At 56.0% G+C, this 27,782-nt stretch overlaps 2 protein-coding genes across 3 annotated transcripts in view; one reads left to right on the top strand and one right to left on the bottom strand.

Moving 5' to 3' along the window:
- Positions 1–4,970: 4,970 nt before the first annotated feature.
- Positions 4,971–13,134, top strand: SPDEF (SAM pointed domain containing ETS transcription factor). The gene is made up of 5 exons (XM_037520871.2): positions 4,971–5,419; positions 8,089–8,286; positions 9,700–9,747; positions 9,847–9,993; positions 12,149–13,134. Exons 1-5 carry the CDS (start codon positions 4,984–4,986, stop codon positions 12,325–12,327), a joined length of 1,008 nt encoding a protein of 335 aa, XP_037376768.1. The 5' UTR covers positions 4,971–4,983; the 3' UTR covers positions 12,328–13,134.
- Positions 13,135–18,202: 5,068 nt separating this feature from the next.
- Positions 18,203–27,782, bottom strand: part of PACSIN1 (protein kinase C and casein kinase substrate in neurons 1) — a 57,699-nt gene continuing 48,119 nt past the window's right edge. For both annotated transcript variants that reach the window (XM_054698731.1, XM_037519547.1), the window contains exons 2-10: positions 23,721–23,846; positions 22,605–22,761; positions 21,233–21,468; positions 20,615–20,770; positions 20,343–20,518; positions 19,815–19,935; positions 19,590–19,717; positions 18,763–18,950; positions 18,203–18,460 (exon numbers count right to left, since the gene is read on the bottom strand). In XM_054698731.1, coding sequence (XP_054554706.1) covers positions 18,351–18,460; positions 18,763–18,950; positions 19,590–19,717; positions 19,815–19,935; positions 20,343–20,518; positions 20,615–20,770; positions 21,233–21,468; positions 22,605–22,761; positions 23,721–23,783 — 1,335 coding nt within the window. In that variant the 5' untranslated portion in view covers positions 23,784–23,846 and the 3' untranslated portion in view covers positions 18,203–18,350. The remainder of the gene's footprint in view (positions 18,461–18,762; positions 18,951–19,589; positions 19,718–19,814; positions 19,936–20,342; positions 20,519–20,614; positions 20,771–21,232; positions 21,469–22,604; positions 22,762–23,720; positions 23,847–27,782) is intronic.

The following is a 27,782-nucleotide window of genomic DNA, read 5'->3' as shown; positions in this document are numbered from 1 at the left end:
GGGATGAGGCTGGGGCCAGAAGTGGGGAGGGGAGGGTTCAGAGAAGCCAGACGCAGCTGCTCCTCTGCAGCTCATAGGCATTGGCCCAGGACTGCCTGAGGCCCTGGCAGGCCCAGCTTCTCTCCAAGGTGCTGACCATCTGACAGAGGGGTTCCGGGGAGACCCATGCATCCCTGCCCACTCAGCATGGCCCCTGGTTCAGGACCTAGTCACACCCTACTGGCCCCGGATGTTAAAGGCATTAAAGGCAGCCCAGAGGTTTGCTTGGAAGGAGGGAGGACCAACAGCCAGGTCGGCGGGATGCAATGGGGAAGCCAGAGGAGGTCCGCCCCCACCCCCTTTGATAGAGAGAGTGACTTGGGACTGAGTGGCAGACCCCGTCACCCCTGTCACCTCCTGCCCCACCCACTCTCCTAGTGCTCTTCTTGCTGGGTCTGCAGCCAGGACCCTGGGTTCAGGGCTGACTGAGCCTGGGTCTCAGGTTTGAGTTGGGGCCTAGGCTACATTTACCCCAGTCACAGTGCCCCCAGACCTGGGAGCCGGAACTAAACAAGATGTGGAAAGCAGACTCCAACCCCCCTGACAGCTCAGGGCCTTGGTGAAGACCTCTGGGGAATTCCACTCCCTGAGGCTGTGGTTTCAGGAGCTGTCAGAGGGTCTTCTGCTAGTGCCATGCCGGGGTGGGACAGGAGAAGAGGTAGGCTGGGCAGAGGCAGGACACAGCTGCCTTTTAAATCTCGCTCTTTGGGTCTCTCTGCTCTCTCTCCTTGACCTTCCTCCTTGGAGAAGGGAGGTGCTGGGTAAAGGGACCCAGGGTGGCTAATCCCTCTGGCCGCCACCCTGCAGATCAGGGGCTTGGCCTCCGCCAGCTGTTACCAAACTTCCTTTGTCTGGAATTGGAGCCAGGGCCTGTGGGGCAGGAGGGAGGCAGGACACTGAGCTTTAATCCAGACACGTGGCTTAATCCAGAAAAGATCAGCTCGAGGTTTGCAAGCTGGAGGCATTGCTCAGGAGACCGGCAGGCCCTGGGGCCCAGCCAGCAGAGGCTGTAGGGAAGGCTGGGCCTGCCATCTGGGCCTGGCAAACACCACTCTTGTCCAGGACCCTAGGCCTGTGGAGGAGTAGCCTGAGGGTCAGCTGGGCCCTAGTCTGCTCCTGGCTCTGCTGTGTGAAGATAGGCCTGTCTCTGACCCTCTCTGAGAGTCATTTTTCCCAATGCATATGTGTCTTCAGGGGCCGAGGACCCCTCGTGAATACAACGAAGTCTGAATTGCGTGAGATGCAGAGCGCTTCGGAGTCAGAGGCAGCTGTGGGGGAGGGCTTCCTGGGAGTGGAGAGTTTAAGCTGAACTGGTATGAGAAAGAAAGGGCATCGTGGGCAAAGGGACAAAACTAGAGAAATTAGCCACATTGCACCCACAGCACAGGGCCAGGGGATTAACACCGTACTCGTTAGAGCCTGGATATGTAATTAACATGTTGAATGCTGGTTCTGGGTCAGAGCCTGCCTCTAACCAGTGAATGAATCCTTCCCCTCTGCGTTTTCTTGTTCCAGTCTATAAAACAATCACGTAACACTGATTATGTGTGCTGGGTAGGTGGTGGGCTCAGGGTGGGCACCTGCCATTAGGATCCAGCAGGGCAATGGGGAGCCATGGGAGGTTCTTGAGCACAGGGATGCCTGGTGAAAGGATGTTGGAGGGAAATGAGCTTTACGGTGGGCAGAGTGAGCAGCCAGAAGATGGGAATAGTCTGGAGGATCAGTTGGTCCAGTTAGGAGGTAAGACCCTGGGAAGTTGGAGACACCAAAGCATGAGCCTATGCATGGGCAGCCGGTGACCTTGGGCAAGCTCTGAGCCTCACTGTCCACATCTATAAAGTGGGCTCTCACATCTCCATCATCCTGGCTGTGGGCAGTAAAAGGGTAACGAGCATGAATGCTTGGAGAGGAGTAGTTCTCTCGTCCTGCTGGAGTCCTGCCCCGGAGCCTGGAGAAGATGCCAGAATTGCAGGCTGGGCACCCCAGTCCCTGGCACCCTGACTTGGGACCCCAAGGCCTGGGCTGCTTGTGTCACATCATTCCCCCACGCCTGGACGTTTCCTCTGCTACCCAGTCAATTATTAACTTACTTTTCTCCGGGGAAGTGTTGGAACTGGGACCAAGGCTTGCTTAAGACCAGGTTCCTTGGCATTTAGAGGCAGGTGACAGGGAGCTGGAATGTGGGGTGTGGGAGAGAAGGAGGGAATTCTCTGCCGGTGCAGGAGCCCTGGGCCACGAGTCCGAAGACCTGGATCCATGTCACTCACCTCTCTACACCTTAACACCCCTGCCCGCAAAATAGGAATAAGAATCAGGCCCACGCTGCTTCTTTCCCAGGAAGGGGTTGGATGCGAGGGGGTAGAAGCCCAGAGGCTCACCTGATAAACGTGTCAGGGATGTGTCATCACATTCTCACTGGCAACGCTGCCACCTGCTCTGCCCATTCTTCCTCCCTGACCCCTCATGCCACCATGCCCCACAGCAGCTGCCTCTAGTCCTACCTGTGACCCAGGCCAAGCAAACAGGAGGGCCACAGGGGAAGCAAGTTCTCCTGCTTCTTGGAAAAGCTTCCGTCTCCCTGGCATATGGCCCAGGGTGTTGGCAGAGACTGTCCTAACGTGGCAGGCATGGAGTTCTGGGGACGTGGATGGGGCGGGAGGCAGGCAGGGGTGGTGGGGGTGGGGTGGGGGACTGAGAGGGGCTCTCGAGAGGTGGGGCCTCCTAGGAGGTAGGGCGTGGGCACCGGCCAGGGTGGGGACCGGGGACAGAGCGGGCTGTTGGCACTGCCTGGGTAAATAATGTAGGTCCATAGCACACACGTGTGTTTGCACAGAAGGACTTGAAATGATTCCAGGCCTGCCCTCTGTCCCCCGCAAAACCCAGCCCCCCCTCATCCCTGCCCACCCCACCCTACCCTGACCTTTCCTTCTTTGTCACTTAAAGGAACCCTTGAAAGGGAGAGTAAAATCAAAGGGAACGCCCTTCTCTCGTGCTGGCATTCTCTACGCCACAGGAAGCTGCGGGCTGCCATGTAAGGTTGAGGAGGTTGGGCACTGCACAAGACAGGAAAGAGGGGGCTGAAACACTACTGGCTCTAGTCACCAGCCTATGCCACTAGAGGGAAAGGTGATTTTCTGAGAGAATGGTGATGTGGAGTGGGCGAACTGCCATCCTAGAGAAGCCAGAGGTGCCTTCTAAACCCATCTCTTACCCTGGCCCCCTGCAGGGGCAACCACTGCTGCACAAAGTCTAGGCAGGCCAGTCCCACAGGTGACTCAAGGCAGGTTCAGATGACTATCCCAGCGTGGCACCAAAATTTCCACCAGGAGACCCACCAGCCTTCGATTCAATTCTCCCCCTTGTATTGGCCAGATGCCTTTTAAAAGCAGCGATTCTCTGATGAACATGCATCAGAGTCACCCAGGCTGCCTGTTGAGGTGCATTGCTGGGCCCCCCTCTGGAGCGACGGATTGGGTAGCTTTGAGGTGAGCCTGGGAATTCTCGTTTCTCACAAATTCCCAGGAGGTGCCGACACCTCTGGCCTGGGCACCACATTTGGAGATGCCACTGCTTAAAATAGAAATACCCCCGAGGAAGCACACACCATATCTTGCCTTTGACTGGCTCATCTGCTCCTTTCCTCTTCTCCAGTCCCCTGTGCTGTTGGGCACATCTTACACCCACCCCGTCCTAATTTATTCTTGAGTCTCTGGACCCACAAATCACAGAAACCTCCGTGTTGTGGTGTCTGTTCATGTCTCAAGGCTCTGCCTCACCCAAACCTACACTCCAACTTGGGGCTCAGAGAAGAGGACCCAAGCAATGCAGAGCCGGGGTGACCAATGGGAGGGAGGAGACTAGTTCCTGGTGTTGAGGCCTCATAATGCTCCCTGGGGCGCTGGGCAGTAGGGAGGAGAGCTGGAGGACTCTCTTGTTCCCTAGGGCACCCCTGCCCCTCCAGGAAAGCAACCTGAGGTCTTTACACTGGGCACCACCTCTTACACTTACACTAAGGTTACATTTACACTGGGTACCACCTCGGGCAGCTGCACATTCTTCTGGGGTGTGAGGGGAGTGGAGGATTCTGGGAGCTGGGAGGGCCCTGGGGGCAGCACCTTACAAGGGAGAACAAAGTGGGGGACACCAGGACCCCAGCCCCAAGAGGCAGGCATGCCTGGCACACCTATGAGTGTGCCAGCTCAGTGGCTGCCTCAGTAGCTTTTCATCTGGAATTTATTTACACCCCACCCCAAATGGCCCTAGGCGGGGGAAGAGAATCTTCTCCCCAACTTATCAGGGGAGTCGATCCTGCCACATCCCTCACTGGCTCCTCTCTTCCTTCACCTGACTGGTGCAGCTGCTGGTGGCCTTCTCTCTTCCCTTCCCCTTCGTGGGCAGAATGAAAGAAAATGAGCTTTGCTATGGCAGGGAAGATCTAGGTTAGCTCTCAGAAGGAACTTGCTCCACAGACCAGCGCACTGGGGTCCGGGTACGGGTCAGGCAGGGACAGAGGCTGGACACTAAAGGCTTCTTGTCCTGGCCTCAATGGGCTCATCTACCAAATGGAACTAATCAGACTTTCCATCGTGAGGCCTGCATGAGGTTAGGGACCTCAGAAATTTGTCTTAAGCTCGCTGTCTTGGTAAGGACTCACTGCTCCCCACCGCCAACCTGGTTCCTGGGGCAGAGAGGGAGCTGTTTTCAGTCCCACCCCCTCTCCCACCACTGTCTTTCCCAGCCAGAAGGCCTGTCTGCACAGCCCTGTCCTAGCTACCCAGTGACCCAGAAGCCCCAACCCTGTCCCAGGCCCAGCCACTTCCCACGGGGCCCCTCATCCCTGTAACCAGCTTAGCGGCCCCCATGGGGACGGGGAAGCTGCCAGAACCTGACTCTCCTTCCTTTTTCATTTCTGTAGACACAGCCACCAACCCGAGCAGCAGCGGCATGGGCAGCGCCAGCCCGGGCCTGAGCAGCGTGCCCCCCAGCCGCCTCCTGCTGCCCCCCGACGCTGTGTTGCGGACAGGCCTGGAAAAGGTGGCAGGGGGCTCGGTGGGGCCCGAGAGACAGGACTGGAGCCCCAGCCCACCCGCCACACCCGAGCAGGGCCTCTCTGCCTTCTACCTCTCCTACTTTGACATGCTGTATCCCGAGGACAACGGCTGGGCCGCCAAGGGCCCTGGGGCCAGCACTCGGGAGGAGCCGCCTGACGAGCCTGAGCAGTGCCCAGTCATCGACAGCCAAGCCCCAGGGGGCAGCCTGGACTTGGCGCCGGCAGGGCTGAGCCTGGAGGAGCACTCGCTGGAGCAGGTGCAGTCCATGGTGGTGGGCGAGGTGCTCAAGGACATCGAGACGGCCTGCAAGCTGCTCAACATCACTGCAGGTCAGTCCCCACATCCTCCCCGGAGGGCACAGGCAGCACTGGGGGCCAGAGGGGCACTGCCTGCTGTACTCTGGCCACCCCTGGCCCCACCCCAGGTAGCCCCAGGGATGCTGAAACTTCTGCACATCTGCTTAACCCCAAACATACAGCAGCTGTGAGCCTGGCCTGGGAGGTGCCAGCTTTCTCTGTGCCCAGACGCCCAGCCCAATGCCCCACTGGGAAGGTGCAGGATGGAACAAACTTGAGCTCTACATCTGGTTCACCCTCGGACTCATGTCCACGCTCTCCTGCTTCACTGTGCTCCCGCCACACCTGCCTCTTGGCTGCTCCCTCAACATTCACACCTTCACACCTGCTGGTTGTTCCACCTAGTACACTGCTCCCCCAAATATGCCTTTACCCCTCACCTCCTGTGAGTCCCGACTCAGATCACCCCCTCCATGAGGCTTCCTGATCACTGACCAGGGGAAGTGAATTGACCGCCCATAGTCCCACTTCTTTGTCCGATCTGTTTTCTTTCTCTTGTGGCACTTTGTGCTGTCAGGTGAGCTGCATGTTTTATCTCTCTTTTTTTAAAGATATATTTATTTATGCATACAAGAGCTGGGGTACAGGCCAGAGATGCGGGGCAGGGGTGAAAGGATTCACCAGAGACAGAGTGGGGAACAGAACAGGCAGAGTGATTGAAATACGCTGCTGCAGGGAGCAGCGGGCGAAACAGGAGAGGTCTGCTGTGCCATGTGGGTTGCTCCCTGGCTGGTCGGGGATCCAACTCGTGCTACAGAGGCTGCGGATTGCTTCACAGTGCGGTGCTTAACCCCTTGCGCCACCAGGGAGGCCCTGAATATTTTATCTTGTTCACTGTCTGTCTCTCCTACTGGAATGTACACACCCCGAGGAAGAGGATTTTCATTTGTTTTGCTCACTGCTACACCCCAGTTTCTAGGATAGCAACTTGCACATAATAGATGCTCCAAAAACCAGAACTTTTTTTTAAAGATTTATTTATGCATACAAGAACTGGGGTACAGGCCAGAGGTGTGGGGGGTGAGAGGACTCACCAGAGACAGAGTGGGAAGCAGAACAGGCAGATAGACTGAAATACACTGCTGAGGGGAGCAGCGGGTGAGACAGGAGAGGTCTGCTGCGCCACGTGGGTAGCTCCTGGCCAGGGATTGAACTTGTGCTGCAGAGGCTGCGGACAGCTTCATAGGTTGTGTCTCAACCCCTTGTGCCACCAGGGAGGCCCCAAAACCAGAACTTCTTAATATGGCTGGCCCTGTACGAGCACTGGGGAATTGAGTAGAGAAGACAGCCCGATAGCCCCTTCATTCATGAAGCTGGAATTACAGGAGGGAAGCAGGTCATGAATACAGAGATAAGTGTGTCACTGGTCCCGTGGTGACAAGGGCTCTGATAAAGAGGGGTGCTCAGGGGGCTGGGCACACATGTGTCTGCCAGGGCAGGGAAAATGAAGCTATGGAGCTGATGTGGTGGGCCCAGGGGCTGCTGGCTCTCCCGCCCTGTCACTCATCATTTCTCCAGCTTTGAGCAAGCCTGACCGAGGTCCTTGGTCTTTGGACCTTGGCATTTGAACATGCTGCTCTCTGTGCTGCTTGCACCCAGGGGAGAGTCTTCATGCAGCCCTCAGGCCCACTCCCCCTCAAGTGATCTGGGCTGGGTTCCTGCCGCCTGATAGTCCCCGCTTGTGTCCCCCTTGAGTCAGCTCCAGGCCCATGCCTAGTCCCTTCCAGTGTGCACACCAGTCCTCCCACCCCCGGGAGCGTCTCCCACAGTGCCACCACTCCCACAGCAGGCTGGGACGGGCCTGCCCTCTGAACAATGGGGACAGAAACAAATTGCTTTGACCCTGGGGAGGAAAATGGGTTTCTGAAGTGAGGGCAGCCCAGCCTGCAGGTCACCCAGTTGGGGCACCAGCTTAGACCACAGTGTTCACTTGCAGGCCCCATTGTGACCGTGTCCAACAACCTGACCCCCACCTGTGTGCCCCGCCAGTGCACAGCCCCGGGCACACCTGTGACCTGGCCAGGAACTCCCTTTCTGGCCTCTGATGCCACCCTGGGCCCTACCATTCACTCCTTTAAGCCCCTGGGGAAATGAGCAGCTAGCTCAGGGCGCCCAGCCCAAGCCCAGCCCTTTGGACGGGGGATGGAAATCCACACCTCAGTTTCCTCATCTGTCAAGTGTGGTCAGGGTGGGGTAGTACAACTGATTCCTGGTTGGGTTTTTCTTTAGTTCCGTGAGGGCTTAGAGGAGGGAGGGTAAGCAAGATGCCATCTGGGAGAGAAACTCAGTTGTTTCTAGTTTAATGTCACTGTCACCTCCAAAGCGGGGCCTTCCCGAAGGATCCTTTGGAGGGGTTGTTAGGATCTGGGAAACGACTAAAAGCTGGAATGAGGTAGGGGATACAGAGGCCCTAGACTACTCTTCCCTGACTGAAGTGTGTTTTGGGGGCTCAGACTTCTCTCTCACCCCCATTCCCCTTCTCCTTGGGTGACCCCCTCTGCAGAGTCCCTCCAGGCCCTGTCTGGCCCCACCCCCAGAGTCCGTGGTCCCAGGCCACAAGCTCAAGAGCAACCCATCAGAGCGGGTCACGTTCAGGGCAGTGCCCCGGAGCAGCCTGGAGCTGATGAGTGTCTTTTGCACAGACCCCGTGGACTGGAGCCCTGGCAACGTGCAGAAGTGGCTTCTGTGGACAGAGCACCAGTACCGGCTGCCCCCGGTGGGCAAGGCCTTCCAGGAGCTGGGGGGCAAGGAGCTGTGTGCCATGTCGGAGGAGCAGTTCCGCCAGCGCTCTCCCCTGGGCGGGGACGTGCTGCACGCCCACCTGGACATCTGGAAATCAGGTGGGACCTGGCGGGGGTGGGACCGGCCCCTCTTGGACTCCAGGCCAGGGACGCTGAGGAGGGTGGTTTAGGTAGGATGCCAGCCGGGAGCTTCCTGTCTTCTGGGAAGGCCCCAGGCTCTCTGTCTGGGCTCTGTTCTGAATCCCAGCCCCAACTGCAGCTGCCTGCTTGGGTCCTGGGCGAACTCAGCAGCCCTGCCCCACTCCCCACCCCGGCCAAGCTCTGCTCACAGAACTTCGGACAGAGCATATGGGAAGTTAGAAGGTGGAACTTAAACTGTGACGCCTGGGGATGTCAGAGCTGATGGGACGATGAAATCCATTTAAAATCCTCTTTGTTTAGTGTTGTTTTTCATTAAAGAAGTAAGGAGCTAATAAGTGTGCACAATTGATGAAAAGAGCATAGTGCAAAATACAACACCATGGGAAGTTAGTCTCCATCCCACCCCCAACCCCCCCAACCCCCTTCCCCAGAGGCTGTCACCAGTTTCTAGGGTGACTTGCTGGGGGTGCCCTAGGGGTACCCTTGCTAGGGTACCTTGCCTGTGCATATACAAGCAAATGTATTTGTCGTTTTACCTTCTTTGGACATAAATAGTATGAGTACCCCACTATTCTGCACTAACAGTGTATCTGGGGCCTTGTTCCCCATCAGTGTCTATGTGGATGCCACCCCTTAATGTTTAAATGGTCTCAATCTCATTGGGCATCCACTGTGCCCTGCACAGAGCCGTGTGCTTTGGAGGACCCCATGCTTGCTCAGTAAGGGCACAGGACCCATGGGGTGAATAAGGGCACAGGACACACGGTATGGCCCAGTCCATGACCAATGTCCTGCCCCAACCCAGTGGCTGGCAAGGGCAGGGGTCAGTGCCAGTCTGAGAACCGCATGGTGATGTGGGCAGAAGCTGGCTGCCTCTGCCATCTCCCATCCTCCCTGGGTCCGCAGGAGGGAAAGACAGAGAGGGGCCAGCTGGAGGGCAGGAGGGGTGGAAGGGCTTGCGAACTTGGCAACTGGAGGGCAGAGAGCCTTTTATTATGATGGGCACCGAGCAAGGCGCTATGCAGACTTCCTCGCCCTGGAACCTTGCACACTCTGTGAGGGGATGTCCTGGCTCATTCCATAGGGGAGGAGAGAGAGGCAGGGCATGGCTCGACTTCCGGTCTCCTCACCTGAGCAACATGGAGCTGTGTGTAGGATCTCTGAGGCCCTCCCAGTTCTGAATCCTCAAATTCCTCCCAGGAAAAGGCTTTTTAAAAACAAAATTGTCTTCTCTGACTGGAGGGAAGGAGGGAACCACCAGGGAAACACCCAGCCACAGAGGGGCTTCTCCATCCCCAAAGTCCCACCCAAACTCCCTCCTCTGCCCTGCGTGTCTCCTGGGTCCCCAAACTTCTTCTCCTTGCCCCACAGCGGCCTGGATGAAAGAGAGGACTTCCCCTGGGGAGATTCACTATTGCGGTGAGTAGGAGCAGGGCAGGGAGGGGCCTGGGCTGGGTGGGGGGTGGCTGCCCGAAGGCAGGGGCTCCCCACTCACTGCCACCCTCCCTGGCTGCCCAGCCTCCACCAACGAGGAGAGCTGGACCGACAGCGAGGTGGACTCATCCTGCTCCGGGCAGCCCATCCACCTGTGGCAGTTCCTCAAGGAGCTGCTGCTCAAGCCCCACAGCTACGGCCGCTTCATCCGGTGGCTCAACAAGGAGAAGGGTGAGCAGGGCGCCCTGTGGGGGCACATGGGGCCGGGGTAGCGAGAACACGGGCCTGAGGTTACCTGCCTGGCACAGGGAGGGGCGGGGGCTGGGCAGGGTGGTGGAGATACCCCTCCACCTTGGATTCATGTCTGAATGCCAGATGTGCCACTGTCGTCGGACCAGCCCCTGGGCCGGGTGCGACAAGTGTCCAGGTCTGTCCCCTGGCCAGGCCCTGTCCGGCTTCAGATCCCCAACGCTGCGCAATCCTGAGATACGGTGGGGACTTCAAACTGCCAAGAACGGGACACAGTGTCTGTTCCCAAAACAGTATAACTTCACAGGGGGCATGGGTGGTGTCCAAGGAAAAATACAGTGTCCACGTGAGCCACCATTTCATGTCCATTAAAGCCACCATTTCATGTCCATTCATGTCCATTTCATGTCCGGTGGGGGACAGACAGTGAACATGGGGGCCTGGTTGGCCATGCCATGTAGCCTAGGTGTGTGCTGGGCTCGTCCGCCAGGTCTGCATGATCACGTTCACGCTGTAATGTTGACAAGGAGAAAATCGCCTGGCGATACATTTCTCAGAACTTCACTGGCATTAAGTCCCATGTGACTGTCATCTTAGATTTTCAAGTAGCCACTTTAAAAACATTTTCTAAACAGGTGAATTTAATTTTAATAATACTTTTATATAACCCGATGTTCTAATTTATTATCATAGAAAATCACTAATAAAATATTATCTAAATTGCCTGTAGAACATTAAAAATTACATAAAATTGAATATTAAAATATTGATATAGACATTATTAATAAAATACTTAATATTAACTCTTCAAAATTTGGTATGGATTTCACATCTCAGTTGAGACTTGCCACATTTCAAAAGCTCAATGTCACACGTGGCTAGTTGCAGCTTCATTGGACATGGGTGTGTGTGTATTTTGAAAAAGGCCCAGAGCCAAGACCTAGACTCTAGGCCCCCTCAGGTCATTAGTACCTGCGGGTGCCTGGACCTCAGTCTTCTTATCTGTAAAATGGACTAGGTCCACTCATCTACCAAACCTTTACTGATACCTCCTGGTTTCTCAGCCAACATTTACAAAGAATTAGTGTCCTGAAGGTGTGAAAAAGGATTCAGCTGCACCCTGTCCTCAGGGGGCCTGTAGTCTTATAGGAGAAACAGTGAAATAGAGAAACAGGTGCAAAGCATAGTGGGGCCATGCAGGCAACTGTGCCTATAAGCCAGGAGGACTTCACAGTGGAGGTGACTCTGGGTTTGAGTGTAGAGCACCAGAAGGGGTTGGGGATTGTAGAGGAAAATTATTGTGCAAGGTATGATGACCCTGTGTATTTATTTGAGACAGAGAGTGAGCCAGTCCTCTGGGCAGATGGTCCAATAATAGAGTCCTAGGGAAGGGAGGTCAGCAAGGGTAGGATGGTCTGGGAAGGCTTCCTGGAGGGGTATGCTATCCTGTGCCCTGCCAGGGGGGTTAGAATGAGAACTAGAGATACTAACAGTGTAATAACTCATTCCAAGGGGCACTTCCTTCTGGCTCTGCTCTGAGCGCTTTTTCGGTGGTCTCTTACAGATGGGGGCAATGGAGACTATACAGACAGATTCTGTGGTAGGAAATGGCAAAGCTAGGATTCATACCCGGACTGACCTGGCTCCAAATCCTCTTTCCACCACCTCCTATTCATTAATCCTGCCAGAAAGGGCTATGTGGCCTGAGGTGACAGAACAGCAAAGAAGCATTTCAGGCTTGGGGATGCAAGGACGAAGGTAGTGAGGAGGAGGGGCAGGAGGTGATCTTGCCAAATGAGCCATGGGCACAGCCCAGGGTCCCACAGCATTTCTGTGTAGGATGCACAAATCCCAGAGGCTGGCATGGCTAGGACCTCAAGATGCCAAATAACCCACTGACGCACACCAGTCACCCTACTTGCACTAACTTCCACTCGCTGGGCCCTGTGGCACATGCTTTGCACACGTTTCTTTAACCACAACATGGGGTGGGCATTATGCCCCTACAGCCTCACCGGAGCCGGCACTGGTTTCCTGCCTTGGCTTTCCGAGGGACTGACCTTTGATCTACATCTCTCTCCCTCCTGCCACCCCCATGGGATCCCTGGCTCTCTCTGGGCCCTCCTGCTCCCCCCAGGCATCTTCAAAATTGAGGACTCCGCCCAGGTGGCCCGACTGTGGGGCATCCGCAAGAACCGTCCAGCCATGAACTACGACAAGCTGAGCCGCTCCATTCGCCAGTATTACAAGAAGGGCATCATCCGGAAGCCAGACATCTCCCAGCGCCTCGTCTACCAGTTCGTGCATCCCATCTGAGCTGCGGCCGTGGGTCCCAGGCCTGGAACTCACCCTCGCCAGACCTCCCACTTGCCTGCTCTTGCCTCCACCAGGCCCTGGGCTGGCGGACAGGCCAATCCTCTGGAATAGGCATCCAAGGTCAGGGAGAGGGCCGCCCCCACTCCCAGGGATACAAATGAACTCGCTGGGGCCCAGGGAGTGCTTCCTCCTCAGGCTTGACTGCTCATGTGCCAGGTCCTGGAGGCTGGAGGAAGCCAGGGCTGTCCTCAGTGTTCACTGCTCCCCAGAGAAGGCCTTCCCTTCACCCAGCTTCTGACCCCAGATTTCCAAGAGCAGAGCCGACAGAATGGCAGTGACTTGGCCCAAGGCTTCTTGGTCCAGTGCTTGATGCCACCCATTCTGTACCATACCTGGCATGGTGTTGCACCATGAGTTGGAGACAAGGGTACCCCAAGGAATGGGTAATAAAGATCTTAGAGACCTGATACGGCCCCAGTCTGTGCAGTGAGCGAGTGGCACAGGTCAGGGACCATCAATGCTCAAAATGGTTGTGGTCACAGGGGCCTGGGGTGGTCAAGGGAGGCTTCCTGGGGGAGGTGGCATTGAGCTACACCTAAAGGGAAAGAGCTCATTGATTGGTAGAAGCTTATAGGAGAGAGAGAATGAGTACTCAAGGCCAAGAAGAGACTAGAACAGTCACCCCATCTCCTGACACCCAGGTGTGGGCTGAAAGGAGGGGGAGGTGAGCTGTGGCTGAAGAGGATCTACACATAAGACTGGAGAAAAGGGATGTGTCCTCCTCTTGTTCTGCTGTAGATGGGGCTTTCTTCTTGGGGTGGGTCAGGAGCTGAACCTCCTGTGCAGACTCCTTAGGACCTTTGTCTCTGCTTGGACAATCCAGGGGCTTCTGGGACTGGGCAGCAGCGGGGGTTCAGTGGAAGGAGGGGGCTTCAGCCCCCTTTATGGGATGCTGACTCTGCAACAAATATGGTGGAAGAGAGGTTGGCTCTCTTGGTTTTTCTCTCCTGAAGAGCAAGTTCGTAGACCTCAACAGTGCCCTCTGCGAAGCTGTGAGCCCTCACACCCCCTGTGAGTGGGGTGTGAGGGGTGCGAGCCCATGAAGGGGAAAGCGTAGGGGCCATAGTGCGTGTATTTCCAGAGAAGTAGGGCCCCAGCTTCCTCATGCTTCCCTCACATCTATTCACTCAACTCATGAGTCCTGAGGACTGACTATTACTAGATGCTTCCACTCCTTTTTGCCATGTGCCTTCCCAATGCAAGTTCCAGGGAAGTCACTCCCTCATTTTGCTGATGATTAAACTGAGGCCAGAGCAGTTAAGCAACTTGCTCACAGTCACACAGCCAACCAGGGGGACTGAGCCCACCAGGACATGTCTCTTGCTCCCTCCACAACTGGTCAGCACCCTGAGGTGCTGACCTCTGAGGACAGGCTTCCAGGAGACAAGATAGGGAGCCAGTGCCACCCAGGCCACCAAGGGTTAATCGCTGCCCTGTAGTCTGTCTTCTGCCCCCAGCAACTTTATTGTCTCCAGAAGAAAGTTTACTCCTGGCAGTGAGCAAATAGCACTTTGGCATCTGTCAGCTGGGACTGGACCAGGACCGGGGAGAGGGGGAGGAGGCCTGCCCCAGGCCTGTGCCTCCCTGGGCCCCTGCTGTCTGCCCACTCCCCCGGAGGGGGGAGACTGGGACCTGGGCCAGAACCCAACTGGGCTTTGCTAAACTGGTTTGTCTCCACCCAGCCGCCCTGCCCCCAACTGAGTCCCTAGAGCCACCTGCTTATGTCTCTGCTGGGACTGGGCCTGAAGAGGCCTGGATCTCAGGCAGAGGCTGGGAGGGAGGAAAGGGAAGGGAATTAGGGATGAGGAGTAGGAGCTGGAGCTGCTCCAGGAAGGGGGAGGTTTGGGGTTCAGGTGGGGCAGCTCCCCAGTGTGTGCTCTGCCACGAGGCACACGTCCCTTGGCGGGCACACCCATCCAGTGACACCTGTGTGCTGGCAGCAACCCTCCGATTCTCCTTCCTCCTCTGTGCACCTGCTGGGCAGAGCCCTTCTGCTAGGCTTTCCCTGACGCTGTTCTCAGGACCCGACCTCCAAGGCTCCCCATAACTGCGTGGAGCAGCCTGGTAAATTAGACAAGGCAAACTTTTGTCTGTGTTTGGCTAAACCCTGGGGCTTCATTTAGAGATGGGGGGTGGGTGGGTAGGGATTAAGGGAAATGAGGTAGAGAATAGATTTAACCCCCTTCTCAATCTATTCTCCCTGCCCTGAGCTTGCCCCGAGGCTGGAAATGGTGGCGAAGAGGGACTGTAGTGTGCTTTAGTATGTTTGAATTAAGGGCTTATGTCAGGGCCAAAGGATCCTCAGAGAAACGATTAACCAGACTGGGGGGACTGGGGCCTAGGGTGGGGACACCGTGAAACTGATGGCAAGACTAGGACTGGACCTGGAGTGTCTGACCTGCCCTAGAAGAGACCAGCTGGGGGTGGGAGTGAGTGGGAGGGGGCAAGTCTGGAGCAGGAGCTTGGCGGGCAAACGAGACCTGGGGCAGGACCTGGTATGGCAGAACAGAGAACCCAGAGCCCCAGTTCTGCCCCAGCTCCTGAGAACACCTCCTGGAGGAACTCTCACAGGGGTCCCAACAGAAATGCTGTCAGAGGTCAGGCAGGACACAGGTCTGGCCTGCTGTCAACCATAGGGAGCCTGGGACTGTGGACAACCAAGGTCCACAGGCCTCAGCAGTCACTTTTAGAATCTTGCTTTAAAAACTGAAACCTAGGGGCCTCCCCGGTGGCGCAGCGGGTTGAGAGCAGTGCTGTGAAGCTGTCCACAGCCTCTGCAGCATGGGTTTGATTCCCGGCCAGCCAGGGAGCTACCCACATGGTGCAGCAGACCTCTCCTGTCTCACCTGCTGCTCCCCTCAGCAGTGTATTTCGTTAGTCTACCTGTTCTGCTCCCCACTCTCTCTCTGGTGAATCCTCTCACCCTCCCGCACCCCTGGCCTGTACCCCAGTTCTTGTACAAAAATAAATCTTTAAAAAAAAATTAAAACTGAAACCTTTGAGGGTTTCAGTTTGAGGGTCAAATTTTACCCTTGAACTGTGAGTTTGGGATCCTGGAAGCCCCAGCTCTCTGCGTCAGTGCTGATCACCAGGTACCCGGAACCCTAAAGGCCTCAGGAGCCTGGGTGTCCAGTGTAACCTTCCATGTACAGATACGCGTGCAGGTACTGGCCCACCTCCCCGGCAGTCAGCCCAACCCCAGATGGCTCTCGGAGGGTTCGAAAGACAACGCGAGACTCAAGATGACAACATGCAGCCAGGTTGACACAGTTCTCGATTTTATCCACAGTCATACAATCACAACTTATATATATATATATTTTTGTATTTATATACCTTTAAATTACACAATCATGTACAAAACAGGTGCATTGCTGAGACCACAGCACTTCTCGGAGTTTCACAAGTGTCGGACTAATGGAGTCAGGAAGCCGAGGGCGGCGGATGGCGGGTGGGGGCAGCCCGGGCTCCCCGCAGAACCGGGCTGCCAGACGACGGTGGTTAACTGGGGACAACACACTTTACTCGCCGAGCCCGCAGGGCGGCCCGTGCAGCATCGAGGGTGCGGGCGGGGGCTACAGGCAGCGGTGGGCACGGCGGTGGGCACGGTGAGGGGTGCGGCTCCCACACTCTTGTGTTGCGTGCCTGACACCAGCACTGACGGGGTGGGGGGCTGGCTCCAGGGGATTTCTAGGTGGGAGGCCCTACCGCCCCGAGGTCCTGAGGCGCCTGGAGACCAAGAGTGGTCCCAAAGGGGCCACAGAGGTGGCTGCTCAGAAGGAATGGAGTTTCGAGTCTCTGCCCCACAGTGGGCAGCTGGAATTCAGAGGGGGACAGGCCTGGGGTCCAGCCGGGCCACAGCTCCTCCCCAGGTGCTGAGAAGCCGCTGGCACAGAGAGGGGGAGCCCAGGCCCCAAGGTGCAGCTGTGTGGGCTTCCTACCTTCCAAGGGCACGTGGTGAGGGGCAGAGGCCCCCAACCCCAACTCCCACCTGGGGGAGAGGCTGAAGAAGCTTTTGTTGGAGTTGGAAGGGTTGAGGGCTTGGGAAATCTTGCTTCAGACTCTGAGGGGCCTAGGACATATCTCTGGCTGCAGCAGAGGCCCAGAGAGTAGATAGTGACGAGAAGGGGAGTGATAGGGAGATTCTGCCTATCTGTGGGATGCCATTATTCCCACCCTCCCAACTCCCCTGGCCCAGCTCAGGCCTGCACCAGAATCTTCCAGGATCTTCTGTGCCCACATGAACAGGGTCAGGACCTTGGGGTTGGTGTCTAAGATCATTTATCATGGGCTGTTGGGAGAAGAAGCAGGGAGTAAAGGTGTTCTGGGGGGGTGATGGAGGGGCAGGGCTATCAAGCTGTCTTGAGCTGGAGGCCCAGTGATGTGGGGAGAAGGAGGGGCCTGCAGTTGCCAGGCTTCCAAGTGGCATCAGCTGTGAGCAAGTGGCCTCCAGTGCTGTGGGAGGACTCAGGGCCTCACCTGAGAGGTCCCTAAGAGGCTTCTCCTCCAGTCATAACCCCACCTCTTGGGGTCTTATCGTGCCCTGATCTACTTCCCAGCACCCCTCCCATGTGAGAGGCTGGCACCTGATAATCCAGCACCACTTTCTTCCACCAACCAGAGGAGACATTTCTGCTCTGGACTCGCCTTTCCCTCTGCCCACCCCCAAAAGTCCTTTAACTGAGACACAGGCTTGAGGAAGTAGAAGGGCTGCCAGCGGGTATGGGAGTTTGGGAGGGGGGGTGTTGCTCCAGGGCTAGGGGTGGGGACAAGGAGGAAAGCCCACCCCTGTCCAGCTCCTGAAGGACAGGGCTCCTCCCTCCATTTCAGCCAAACCCATGCCACCCCCACTGGCTGCAGGCTGTCCCCTGAGAGTCTCAGGATGGAGGTGTATCATTCCCCCCACAGCTCCTCTCCCCAGGAGAGAGGGATAGGAGACCCTTGCAGGCACAAGGCTTGGTCTCAGGGAGGCTGATGCCGAGCCCAGTAATTCTGCGGTTGCAGATAGACATAGAGGGAGGAAGGGAGAGGGGCGGGTGGCCAAGATGCCCTCCTCCCCAGGAAACGGGAGAGGGCTGCTACTGTTGCTGGCTTTGCCCTGGGCTTTGGGGTCCCCCCCTGCCTGAGGACTTCTAAGAGAAGGTGGGGGTCTCTGTAATTTACTGAGGAGAGTGGCTCCAGGGGAAGAGTCTGACGTTCTGCCGGTTGTGGAAATGGGCCCAGCAGGATGCTGGTCTCTCAGCTGAGCCTAGCATTGCTCTCGCTCGCTCACCCTTCTCTACCCTGACACTGTCACCAATCCCACTTCACCCCTCTTCATGTCTGATGGAGTCTAGGGACCCCTGGAAATCTCTGTGGGAGAAGAGGGCCACCATTCCCCCTTTAGCCCTGAGGGGTGGGGCGAGGAGATAACCGTGATCCCCAAGGCAAAGTGGAAGACTAAAGAGTGGGAAATCCCCCCTTCTCTGGTCTGGAAGCCAGGCCTTTGAGAGTAGGGTGGTGGTGGAAGGGGAAAAAGGTGGGGTGGGGAGGGGATGGAGGTCAGAAAACCAGGCCCGCAGAAGAAGGGACACTGGCAGCCTGTGGTGAAGGGGGGCTGGGGTAAACTGGGGAGTGAGGCAGAGTAGAAGGGTCCAGGAGACATCCCTCAGGGCTCAGGAGACTCTGGTGGGATCTAAAGAGCAGATTTTGTGAAGTCTCTCTTGGACTGAGTCCTAAACCCCTCGCCTACCCTGGGGTCATCGCCCGAAGTCCCACCGCCCTGGCCTCCAGGAGGCCCTGCTAATGCTCTGTCTCTTCGTATTTTTTGATTTGTTCTGTTTTGACTTTTAAAAAAATAAAAGCTTGATCGGAAAATATGTCTGGAACTCTATGGCGAGGGCAGGGGGTCAAGAGGTCAAGACGGGAAAGGTGGGGAGGCGCTGGGCAGGAGTGAGGGGTAGTGTGTTGGGGGGACGGGGCAGCTAGATGGCCTCCACGTAGTTGGCGGGATAGAGGCCCAGCTGCCCGCTGTCCAGCCGCCCGCGGCACCAACCCTGCTCGTCCTCCTCACCCAGCTTGGTGAGCTCATCTCCTAGGAAGGGGACACGGAGAAAAGGTGGTCGCCAAGGTCACGGAGAGGCCTGCAACCCCATTCCCACATGCTAGGCAAGCCTTCCAATACCGTCTTGTTAGGCCGACTTCAAACGCTGGCTCCTGAGGTCAGGCCAGCCACACCCGGACACCCACGCAGTCCCTGGCCACACAGTTGATGTGGGTCTCACCTCCCCGCCCCCTAGTTTCACCTGTTCTTGGCCATGCCCATGCACCTGGCCCTGCCCCCTGCCCTCTGGCCCCGCCCTGCCAGCCCCGCCCTGCCAGCCCAGCCCACCATACCAGCCTTGAAGCTGAGCTCGTCCTGCTCCTGGCCGTCATAGTCATAGAGTGCCCGCACACGCACTCCCTTGGCGTCGTCCTCGAAGGGGTTGGAACCCCCATTGGCCTCATTGCCCCCAAACGGGTTCCCACTCTCGTCATCTGACCACTCGGTGGCATAAGTCTGGCCCCGATCATAGCTGCTGACGCTGAGAAGAGGAGAGTGGCCCCAGGCGCCAGGCCCCAGCAAAAATTACTTCTTGCCTTGTCCCTAGGGCGGCCCTGGCTGCAAGTTCTACCCAGGGGGCAAGTGAAATTCCTCCTGGGCCAGAGGTTGCTCATGTAAGAGGAAACAGAGTCAGTGACTCTCACGGACAGCTCTTAAGCAGACAGGAGGCAGGACCATGAGCACTCTCTAGTCCTTGAGTGTGTGTGTGTTGGGGAGGGGTGGTTCTGAAGGGGTCCCCAGGGTACATCTGAGCCCTTATCTGAGGGGGCAGTAAAACCTGGTGATTAAGAGTGAGGATTCTGGAGGCAGACTCCTGGGCTCTGAGGCTGACTAACTAGCTGTGTGGCCTTGGGCAAGTGACTTAATCTCTGTAGGTTTCAGTGTCTCCATTTATAAAGTTGGGAATATTTATACTTCTCACATGTTAGGAGGCTTGAATGAGTCAATATATGGAAAACTTAGAACTAGTGCCTAGCAGTTAACAGTAGCCATTGGGGAAGGATTAGCTACCACTATACCTGCTGTGATTAAGATGATTTCTTGCTTTCTGAGGTAAAATTCAATTGTCCTAGTGTGGGATCCCTTTTGGCCCCCAGGAAGCTCCATAGGGAGCACTCACCTGCCATGGTCCCCAGCCTGTGATGTGGACTCCGCCACCCCTGTGGCGTTGGTCAGTGACACCCCCTCTGCCTTCTTGGGCTGTTTCTCCTTCTTGGCAGCGGTGTGAGGGAGGTCTGGGTTCCACTCCTGAGGGAGCCGAGGGAATAGTCGGGCTGGAGGGTTGCACCCTGCAGCCCCTTCCAGCCTTTTTCGAGTCCCCTTCTCCATTCCCTACACATCCTACCTCAAACTGGGGCCAGTTCATGGGCATGCCAGGGCCACTGGTGCTTCGGAACCATCTGAGGTCATCCTGGGCGTCGGCCCCGCGGATGGCTTGCTCCAACTCTCGGTACACGTGAACGTAGCTGTGCACAGGGGAGATGAGAGGTGGGAGGCTAGATGCACTATGGCCTTTTACATCCTCAGTGAGGGCCAGCGCCCATTCAGGGGACCAGGCATGGCCCCCAGCCAAGCATCAAGTGGGCTTCCCAAGAAGCCATCTCCTGTAGGCAGCTCCAGGCACTCCCAGTGCCCATCGCTTCTCCAGCCCCATCTGGTCACTCACACATCCACCCGCGGAGGTTTCCCCAGTACCCAGGACAAGTGCCAGCTTGCACCCAGGCACCCACTGTATCTGAAACCTCTTCCTCTTGGCCCGGCATCCCTGCAGCCCTGCCCTTCGAGTCACTATAATTAGGGACAGGATGTCCTGCACCCCAGTTCCACTCTCTGCAGGCCGTGCCCATGTCCCTCTACTGCCACACCCAGATACCTGCTGTTCTCCGCTAGGTTGAGGTGACGTTTGATGTCCAGCAGCACCTCCTTGAGGAAGACCAGCCGCTTTTCTTCAAATTGCTGGCACTGTTCAAACACCTGCTCCATGCCCTCCATGTACTGGGGAGTGGTCTTGCCCACATCATCCAGCACCTTCTCATACTTCTCCTGCGTCTATATGGAGCACCAAGGCAAAGGAAGGTGAGAGCTGGGCCTGCGGGCCCAGCCACCACCCCCTCCAAGGGGCCCTCACAGGCCTGCCCCGTGGACCTTCTGCACATCTTGCTTGCACTTGTCCACTTTGTCCTGCAGCTTCTTCTGCTGCTCCGGTGTGACGGACTGCTCTGTCTTGCTGTTCATCTCCCGTGTCACGGCCAGCTTCTCCTCTTTGCAGGCCAGATGGTAGGCCTTCTTGGCTGCCTCTAGCTGTGGGGGAGGGGCAGGGCTCCTACTTGTGAGCAGGAACAAATGTGGTCACACAGCAACCCTCCCACCTACGCACTCCACGGGGACCAGGGAGCACAAAGCCTTGCAAGGCAGAAGGGATGTGTAGCCTTGCTCCAGGTCTTTGGGATAATGCAGTCTCCTGCATGGCACTGCCCGCTGCCCTTTCAGACATGCTCCAGTGGGGCAGTGCAGTGCCCACCCCATCTGTGGATCCAGAGGACAATTTGCTCTCCTGCTACTGCTGGTATCATTCCTGAGGACCGCAACCCTTTTTGCCCATGCATCTCTACCATGGGGTACTGCCTGCCCCATCTATGGGTATTTTTTCCTGGAAGGCAGTGCCCTCCCCTGTGGGCATAATCCCAGAAGGCCCCCAATCCATCTGTAGACACCCTCCCTCTGACCAGACTGCCCCTCTGGGCTTAGCCGCCCACCAGGCACCTCTTTCATCTTCTTGGCCCAGGGTTTCTGGGCCTTGCGGAAGCCATCTTCAGCCTCCTTGGTCTCCTTGAAGCCGCCCATGATCTGCTTGTGATAAGCGTCCTTCTGCCAGTTCTTGACCTTCTCCAGGTCCTCGTTCAGCAAGCTGTTCTTCACCTCCTGGTGCAGTTCGCTCACCTTGTCTGCCTCCGTCATTATGGCACCCCAGGCACGCTCTAGGCTGCCATACTGTGGTCCTAAAGAAAAGGCCATGGGGATCACAAGGCCCTCGTCACCCCCTGCCCACAGAGCCCCCTCATGTTTCCTTTCTCTGAGGCTTTCCTCTTACTTCCCGTGACAGCAGAAATATCCCCCTTTGCTCCCCCTACAGTTTTATCCATCCTCCAGGGCCCAAATATAGCTACCTCCTCCGGGAAGCCTTCCCTGACTCCTCTACCCTCACACACACGGAGGCCTGTCGCTCTCCCTGAGTTCTTACAGCATCTGCTTCTATGCCCACGCCTGTCTCCATAGTCAGGTTGTGAGCCATTTTGCGGGCAGCCTGGACTCTAAGCTTTCATAAGCCCAGCACAGTACCAGGCATATAATGGGAGTGCCAGGAAAACTGACTGAATGTAAAACTCAAGAATCAATTGATGACAGATGCCAGGAGGCCACCAGGACCAGACATTCCAGTCATGTCACTTGGGCATGAAATGGACATCAACTCTGTGCCAGGTACTCTGCTGGATAATAGCAGCCCAGACCCTGCTCTGGGGTTTAGATTTGAGTAGCAAAGAAAAACATTCACTAGTACATATAAACTCCAACTTGAAACTGTTCTAGATTAAAGGAATAGACAGGACAACTAAATGTAATATGTTTCGGGGCTGGATCCTGGACCAGCACAATCGCTATAGTAAAATTTATATATAGGTTATATTAAATATCCTGAATTTGAACTATCAAATCATAATTTATAAGCAAATGTTCTTAGGAGACACATGAAGAATTTAAGGTGAAAGATCATGTTTCCAACTTAAATGGTTCAAAAAATAAGCGTATAAATAGAAAGGGAATGAGAATATAAATGTGGTAAAATGTTAATCACTGGTGCGCCTCAGAAAAATGCATATAGGCATTCTCTGTACTGTTCTTGCAACTTTTCTCTACATTTAAATTATTTTAAATAAAAGGTGGGCTTCTTTAAATCAAATCTTAAATAGTGATGCAATGTAGAGTTGAACAAGGACAAGGAGGCCTGGCATGGTCTGGAAGAAGGAGCGTGCAGGTGTGGGGACAGCATCTGCAAAGGTCCTGTGGCTGTAGGGTACAGATCTAGACAGCGAAGTTAGGACCTGGGGTGTGTGCAGGGGCTGGACATGGGGGGCACCTTTCTCGATGAGCTGGCGCCAGCGCTTGGCCCAGTCGGTGAGCTGCTGCGCGTACGCCTTCTCGATCTTGGCGCGCTCCTGCACGCAGTTCATCAGGTCGTTGCACAGACGGTGGCCGTCATCGATGCGCTTCACCGTCCGCTTGTAGTTCCCCACCTGGCGGCCAAGCAGCAAGCAGTACTCCCGCGCGCTCCCCGCCTCCCCGCCACCCTGCCCGCCCTGCTCGCCGCTTCCTGCAGGGGGCGCCCGCACGCCCATCCCGGGTCCTCCCGGTTCCCACCTTCTCCCACCCTTCCAGACCGCGTCGCTGCCCCTCCTCCCTGGTAACACCTTGGGGGATCCGGATTGTCTCACAATCGTAGGCCCCAGCGCTCCGCATCTCACCCCACTGTCCCTATGTTCCCTCACCCCACTATCTCATTTAACACGTAATTTTCTCCTTGCCACAAAATGCAGGATTTTTATGATTTGGACTTGGGCTAAAATGAATTATTCATTTTGTTCTTGCGAACTACATTTATTATTTTTATGTAGAGTCATATAAGCGTTGAGTTGAGCTGCAGCTTCTTGACATAATATTATGTTTTGTAGACATCTCATTAAACACTTATTAATTTTGGTTTGGCAGTTTTCGTTTTGGGTTTCGGGAGCCAATAGAGAAAAATATTTTCTGGCTCTCAAGTATTTTGGGCGGCTCCTCAAATGTTAGCTTCTAGTCTTGTCTCCATTTCTACGCTGCCATGGGGTTCCCGGCAATCACTCTACTTCCCTGTGACCATTGCCACACCCCTTGCACACTACATAGGGTTGGGTGGGAAAGGCTGTGTGAGCTGTAAAGAGCTGCACCCGTCTGTGTGAATGCCAGGAGGTTGAGCCAGGACTCCCAGAGCAGAGGATTAGAAGGGAATGATATGCCACAGGACCTCACCAAGGGCAGGGGGTTCCAGCTCAGTGTAGCCACTCCATGGCTACAGCAGCCCACTGGACATGGAAGGCTTTATTGAGGCCTGAGAGCCTGAGGATCAAGGCCTGAGGCCATAGGGTGGGTGGGTGGCTAGATCTCCAAGCAGTCAGACTGTCTGGTCCCCAGAATCTGAAGAATATCAAAGTCTCACCTCCCAAAAGCTGTCAGTGGTCTCCTCCGTAGCCAGCGAGGCCTCATCGTAGGAGCCAGACATGGTGCGGCCGTGGAGGGGTGGAGAGATGTGGGGTAGCGGTCAACAGGCTGGGCTGCTCATGCGCTGGGTGGGTAGGAGAGAGATCCCTGGAGGTGAGTAAAGTGGCCCCTCATGCCCCACTCCGGGCCTGGGGCCTCTACTTGCTGTGGGGACAAGGGCTCCAAAGTCATTGGGATGGGGACTTCCTGACCAGGGATTGGCTCACCATCCCTATGGTGACCCCAAGATTGACCCTGATGCATCCCTCCTGCCCACCTCCCCATCTCTTTTCCATAAGCCCTCTCCTTCCCCTCTCCCCCAAATCTGCCCTCCAGCTCCAGTGTGAGCACCTCAGAAGTCCACCCAACCACATGCAGCATACTTTCTGTGCTCCTGGTCTCAAAGAGCTACAAGTTAGGGCCACACACTTGTAAATTTGCTTCATCTGTGGTTTGTTTCCTCGCGCCTCAAAGCCAACAGCTGGGCTTGGCTTTTCACATGTCCGCACCAGGCCGGGCACAATGTAGGGTCCAAAGAACCCTAGTTGGTTTCTCAACTCTGCCCCCTTCAGCACTGCCCACCCTGATCCAGACGGATCTTTGCACCAGCCCAAAACACTCTCCCCAGCTCCCCCATCCCCAACACAGAGCCCCTTGCCTCAGCCCTTGGAAACCCCAACTTGGAGCCTGGACCCAAGCTCCACGAGCCTGTGAACAGGGACCCTCTCACCTCTGACTCAGGCCAAGCATCTCTTTAGTTCTCTGAGCGGCTGGGCCCCTGTGACTGACTGCCCCGTGCCAACCTCCAAAGCCTCCATTAACGCTTACATGTCTCCTGAGTCCCAGACATGCAGCTTCCTGGACCACAGGTCAGATGCTGTGCTCTGTGAGCACTGGGGTGGCCGTGTGTGCCCTGGATCTGTCGGCAGGCATCACAGCTTTCCAATCTAGGCCGGGTGCTGCCCGAGGGTGAGGGGGGGTGCTGCCCGAGTCCCATCCCCCACTGGCCTCACTGCCACCCCAGACAAGAGCGGCTCAGCAGTCAGAGACAGGACCCAGAGGGCTGGAGCCTGCTCTTCAACGGGGCAGGGATCAGGTCAGGCCTGACCTACAAGGAGCTACGAAGCTCAGACAGGGACATCCAGGGGACCCTCCCCGCCTCTGCACTACAGGGAACTATGGACCCTGACCAAGGAGGATGCGGGGGCAGGGGGGCAGCCTCTGTAGGCTTCAGCCCACTCTGGGGGTCCAAGGGACCCCCACCCTTTACTAGCAGCTGTGCCTCCAGCTCAGGGCAGGCGGCGCCAACACATGAGCATCCTTGGCCAAGGATAACCCTCCCACTCTCTGGGCTCAGTCTCCCCACCTGTCCAGGGGTTACTGCTCTTTTCCCAGTAACAACCCATCTTGCCTCCTTGCTCCTCTTAGGCACCCAGGTTTATTTTGCTCTATTCCTCCTAGCAAAACCTCAGACAAACTTTCCCACAAACTTAAGCACAGTGCGGGTGGGTAGGAAAGAAGGCGAATGGATTCACCTTTGCAAGGGGCAAAGAAATGAATCTGATTTTTCCCCTCTTCATTTGGCACTTACAAAGCAGTACTCGCTTCATAAAGGACATTTGGAATTTAGATTTGGAGAAGTAAGAGGCAGGGATATTTAATGAAGGACTTTAGGCCAGCTCACGTTCTTAAGAACACGAAAGAACATGCTAGAAGCCTTGAAGTCATAGAAAACTCTGCTAGTGCGCTGGTGGTGGCGGCAGGAGCTGGGTGGAGGGACCTGCCCTCATGGGCACGAAGATGGAACTCATCCGGGGAATGGGGAAGTGACTGGACCCAGGCTCGATGGGGACAACTTGGTGTCCTGTCTCTCTATTACAGAGGACGCGTCCTTCACCCAGAGGCACCACCCCTAGGCGTTCAGCTTCCAGCCAAATGGGTGAACGGATGATGCCCAATTTTATTTCCTGCAGCACTGCTTGTAAACGCCAAAGGCTGGAGTCAACCCAGATGCCCATCCACAGGGGACTGGTTAAGTCACGGAGCAGGCCTGCCAGGGAATGCTTTGGTCCTGAGCGGGAACCTCCCTGAGCCCTGTCACTCATGCAACACCAGCTACAGCGTGACTACGGGTGTTTGCATTTGTCCGGGGGGATACATAAGCAGAGAATATTTTTGGAACGTCAGTGTGGTGTTTGCCTGTGGAGAACTGGCAGGCTGGGGGCTGGGTGGGAGGGAGGTTTTCCATTGTCATTCCTTTTGTGTCTTTTAAATTGCATATTTTTATAAAACCTCCAGCCTGTATTAGAGGCAAGCCAAGGGGGCTGGAGGCCGGGACAGAGGGTGCACTCCATGCTAAGACCTGGCCTGTCAGGTGAAAAGGGAATGCAGGGCGGCAGAAAGGCCTGGGGAAGGCGGGACTTGCTGTGCTTCTGCCCTTGGTGTAGGCGGGTAATGGTTCTCCCAGGCTCACCGCTGAGGGAGCCTGAGTAGCAGGAACAGGCCTCACCGTGGCTTCCCTGTTCTGCCACCAAACTGCTCTGTGACCTTGGACAGGGCCTCATGAAGAAGGGAAGACAACAGACTCAAGAGTGCGATGAAATGATGACGTCCGGCCCACTGTGGCCTCAGGGTGGACCTGCCCAGAGGTGCTCAGGAAAACACGCAGGTGGGTGGAGGGGTGAGTCCCCAGCCCCGCGTGGCCAGACACACCATCCCACCCTGGCCTGCCTCCCACAAATCGGCCTCACACCCCCACCCTGGGAGCAGGTGGGAGGCTTAACTCTTAGCAAATGCCATGTCTTTCTTGAATGGTGGCCAGGAGCTGCATCTCTCAGCCAGGAAGCTGGTGTGGCCGGAATCAACCACTCCCTGGGCAAACCCCAGATGCTCTTTGCCTTCCTCAACCTGGCAAATGGGCACAATGCCCACCTGACTTGCCTCATGGTTGGTTGTGAAGCTACCGCAGCCCTGAGGCCTTCATCGTTAATGACATCAGCTGGCACTTAGGGAGTGCACCACACCAAGGGCTGTCCACATGTCTTCACTTGTCTGCAGCTCCCCACACTCCTAAGGCAGGTGCTATTGTCACCCCACTTTGTAGACAAGACTCCTGAGACTGAGAAGTGGCTGTGGAAGAGCATGTCAGTTGTCATTGAGGAGCTTCCCCCACTGCTGCCATAGTGGGGGTGACAGGCCCATTTCAGGGTGGGTCCTCTCTTCTGCCAGGGAAGGTGCCGCTCATGAGGTGGGTGTGGCCCCTGGCAGGCAGCATGGCCGGCTAGGGACTCTGGCTCCAGTCCTACCACTTATCAGCAAGGTATCAGCCAAGCCCCATCCCTGGGCTCTGGCTTTTCTGACATCATGAGAAACCAATACTTAAGCTTATTTTGAAGAGCAGATGATAAAAGGGTAGCATGCCGTTGTTGAAAAACACAGACTACCATGGAAATGTCATGCTTTAATGCTGGCCTTGACCTTTCTTTTAAGGAGGAGTCCTCCAGTGAAAGACATCCCTCCTGGGGTGCCAGGCTGATGGCAGTTGCCTCTAAATGGCCCTGCAGCACAGAGGCCTCGTTCATGCTCTCTCTACCCCGTTTCAAGAAGGAACAGAGAAAGGAAGAGCATGTGCCAGAGAGGGCAGGCCTGGTGCGGACTAAGTGCCTTGAGGATTCCTACATCATTTGTCACTAACAACTAGCAGTCTTGGTGTCAGCCAGCCTCTCTTTCTCCTTCCACCCCATCCCATTAACAGATCTGAGTTCCACTTTCAGCAACCCTGGCTCCAGTGCCCATCATCTCCTGCAGGAGACTCTTCACTGGCTTCCGGCCTCTGACTTTGTTTGTCTCTCCCCCACACCAGCCTGTTCTCCACACAGCAGCCAGAGGGAAACTGCTAAAAGCTAAGTGAGATCCCCTACTCAGAATCTTCTCACGACTCCCATTTCTTTCAAGCAAAGTTCCATTCCTTGCCAGGAGGCCCTGCATGACATGAGTTCTCAGCCACCTGTAAGCCTTCTGC

The sequence above is a fragment of the Talpa occidentalis genome, unplaced genomic scaffold, assembly GCF_014898055.3.
Source record: "Talpa occidentalis isolate TD23 unplaced genomic scaffold, MPIMG_talOcc4v2.1 talOcc4.2, whole genome shotgun sequence".
Taxonomy (NCBI): Eukaryota; Metazoa; Chordata; class Mammalia; order Eulipotyphla; family Talpidae; genus Talpa; species Talpa occidentalis.
Note: the sequence above shows the minus strand (reverse complement) of the source record. Positions and strands in the feature narration are given on the sequence as shown.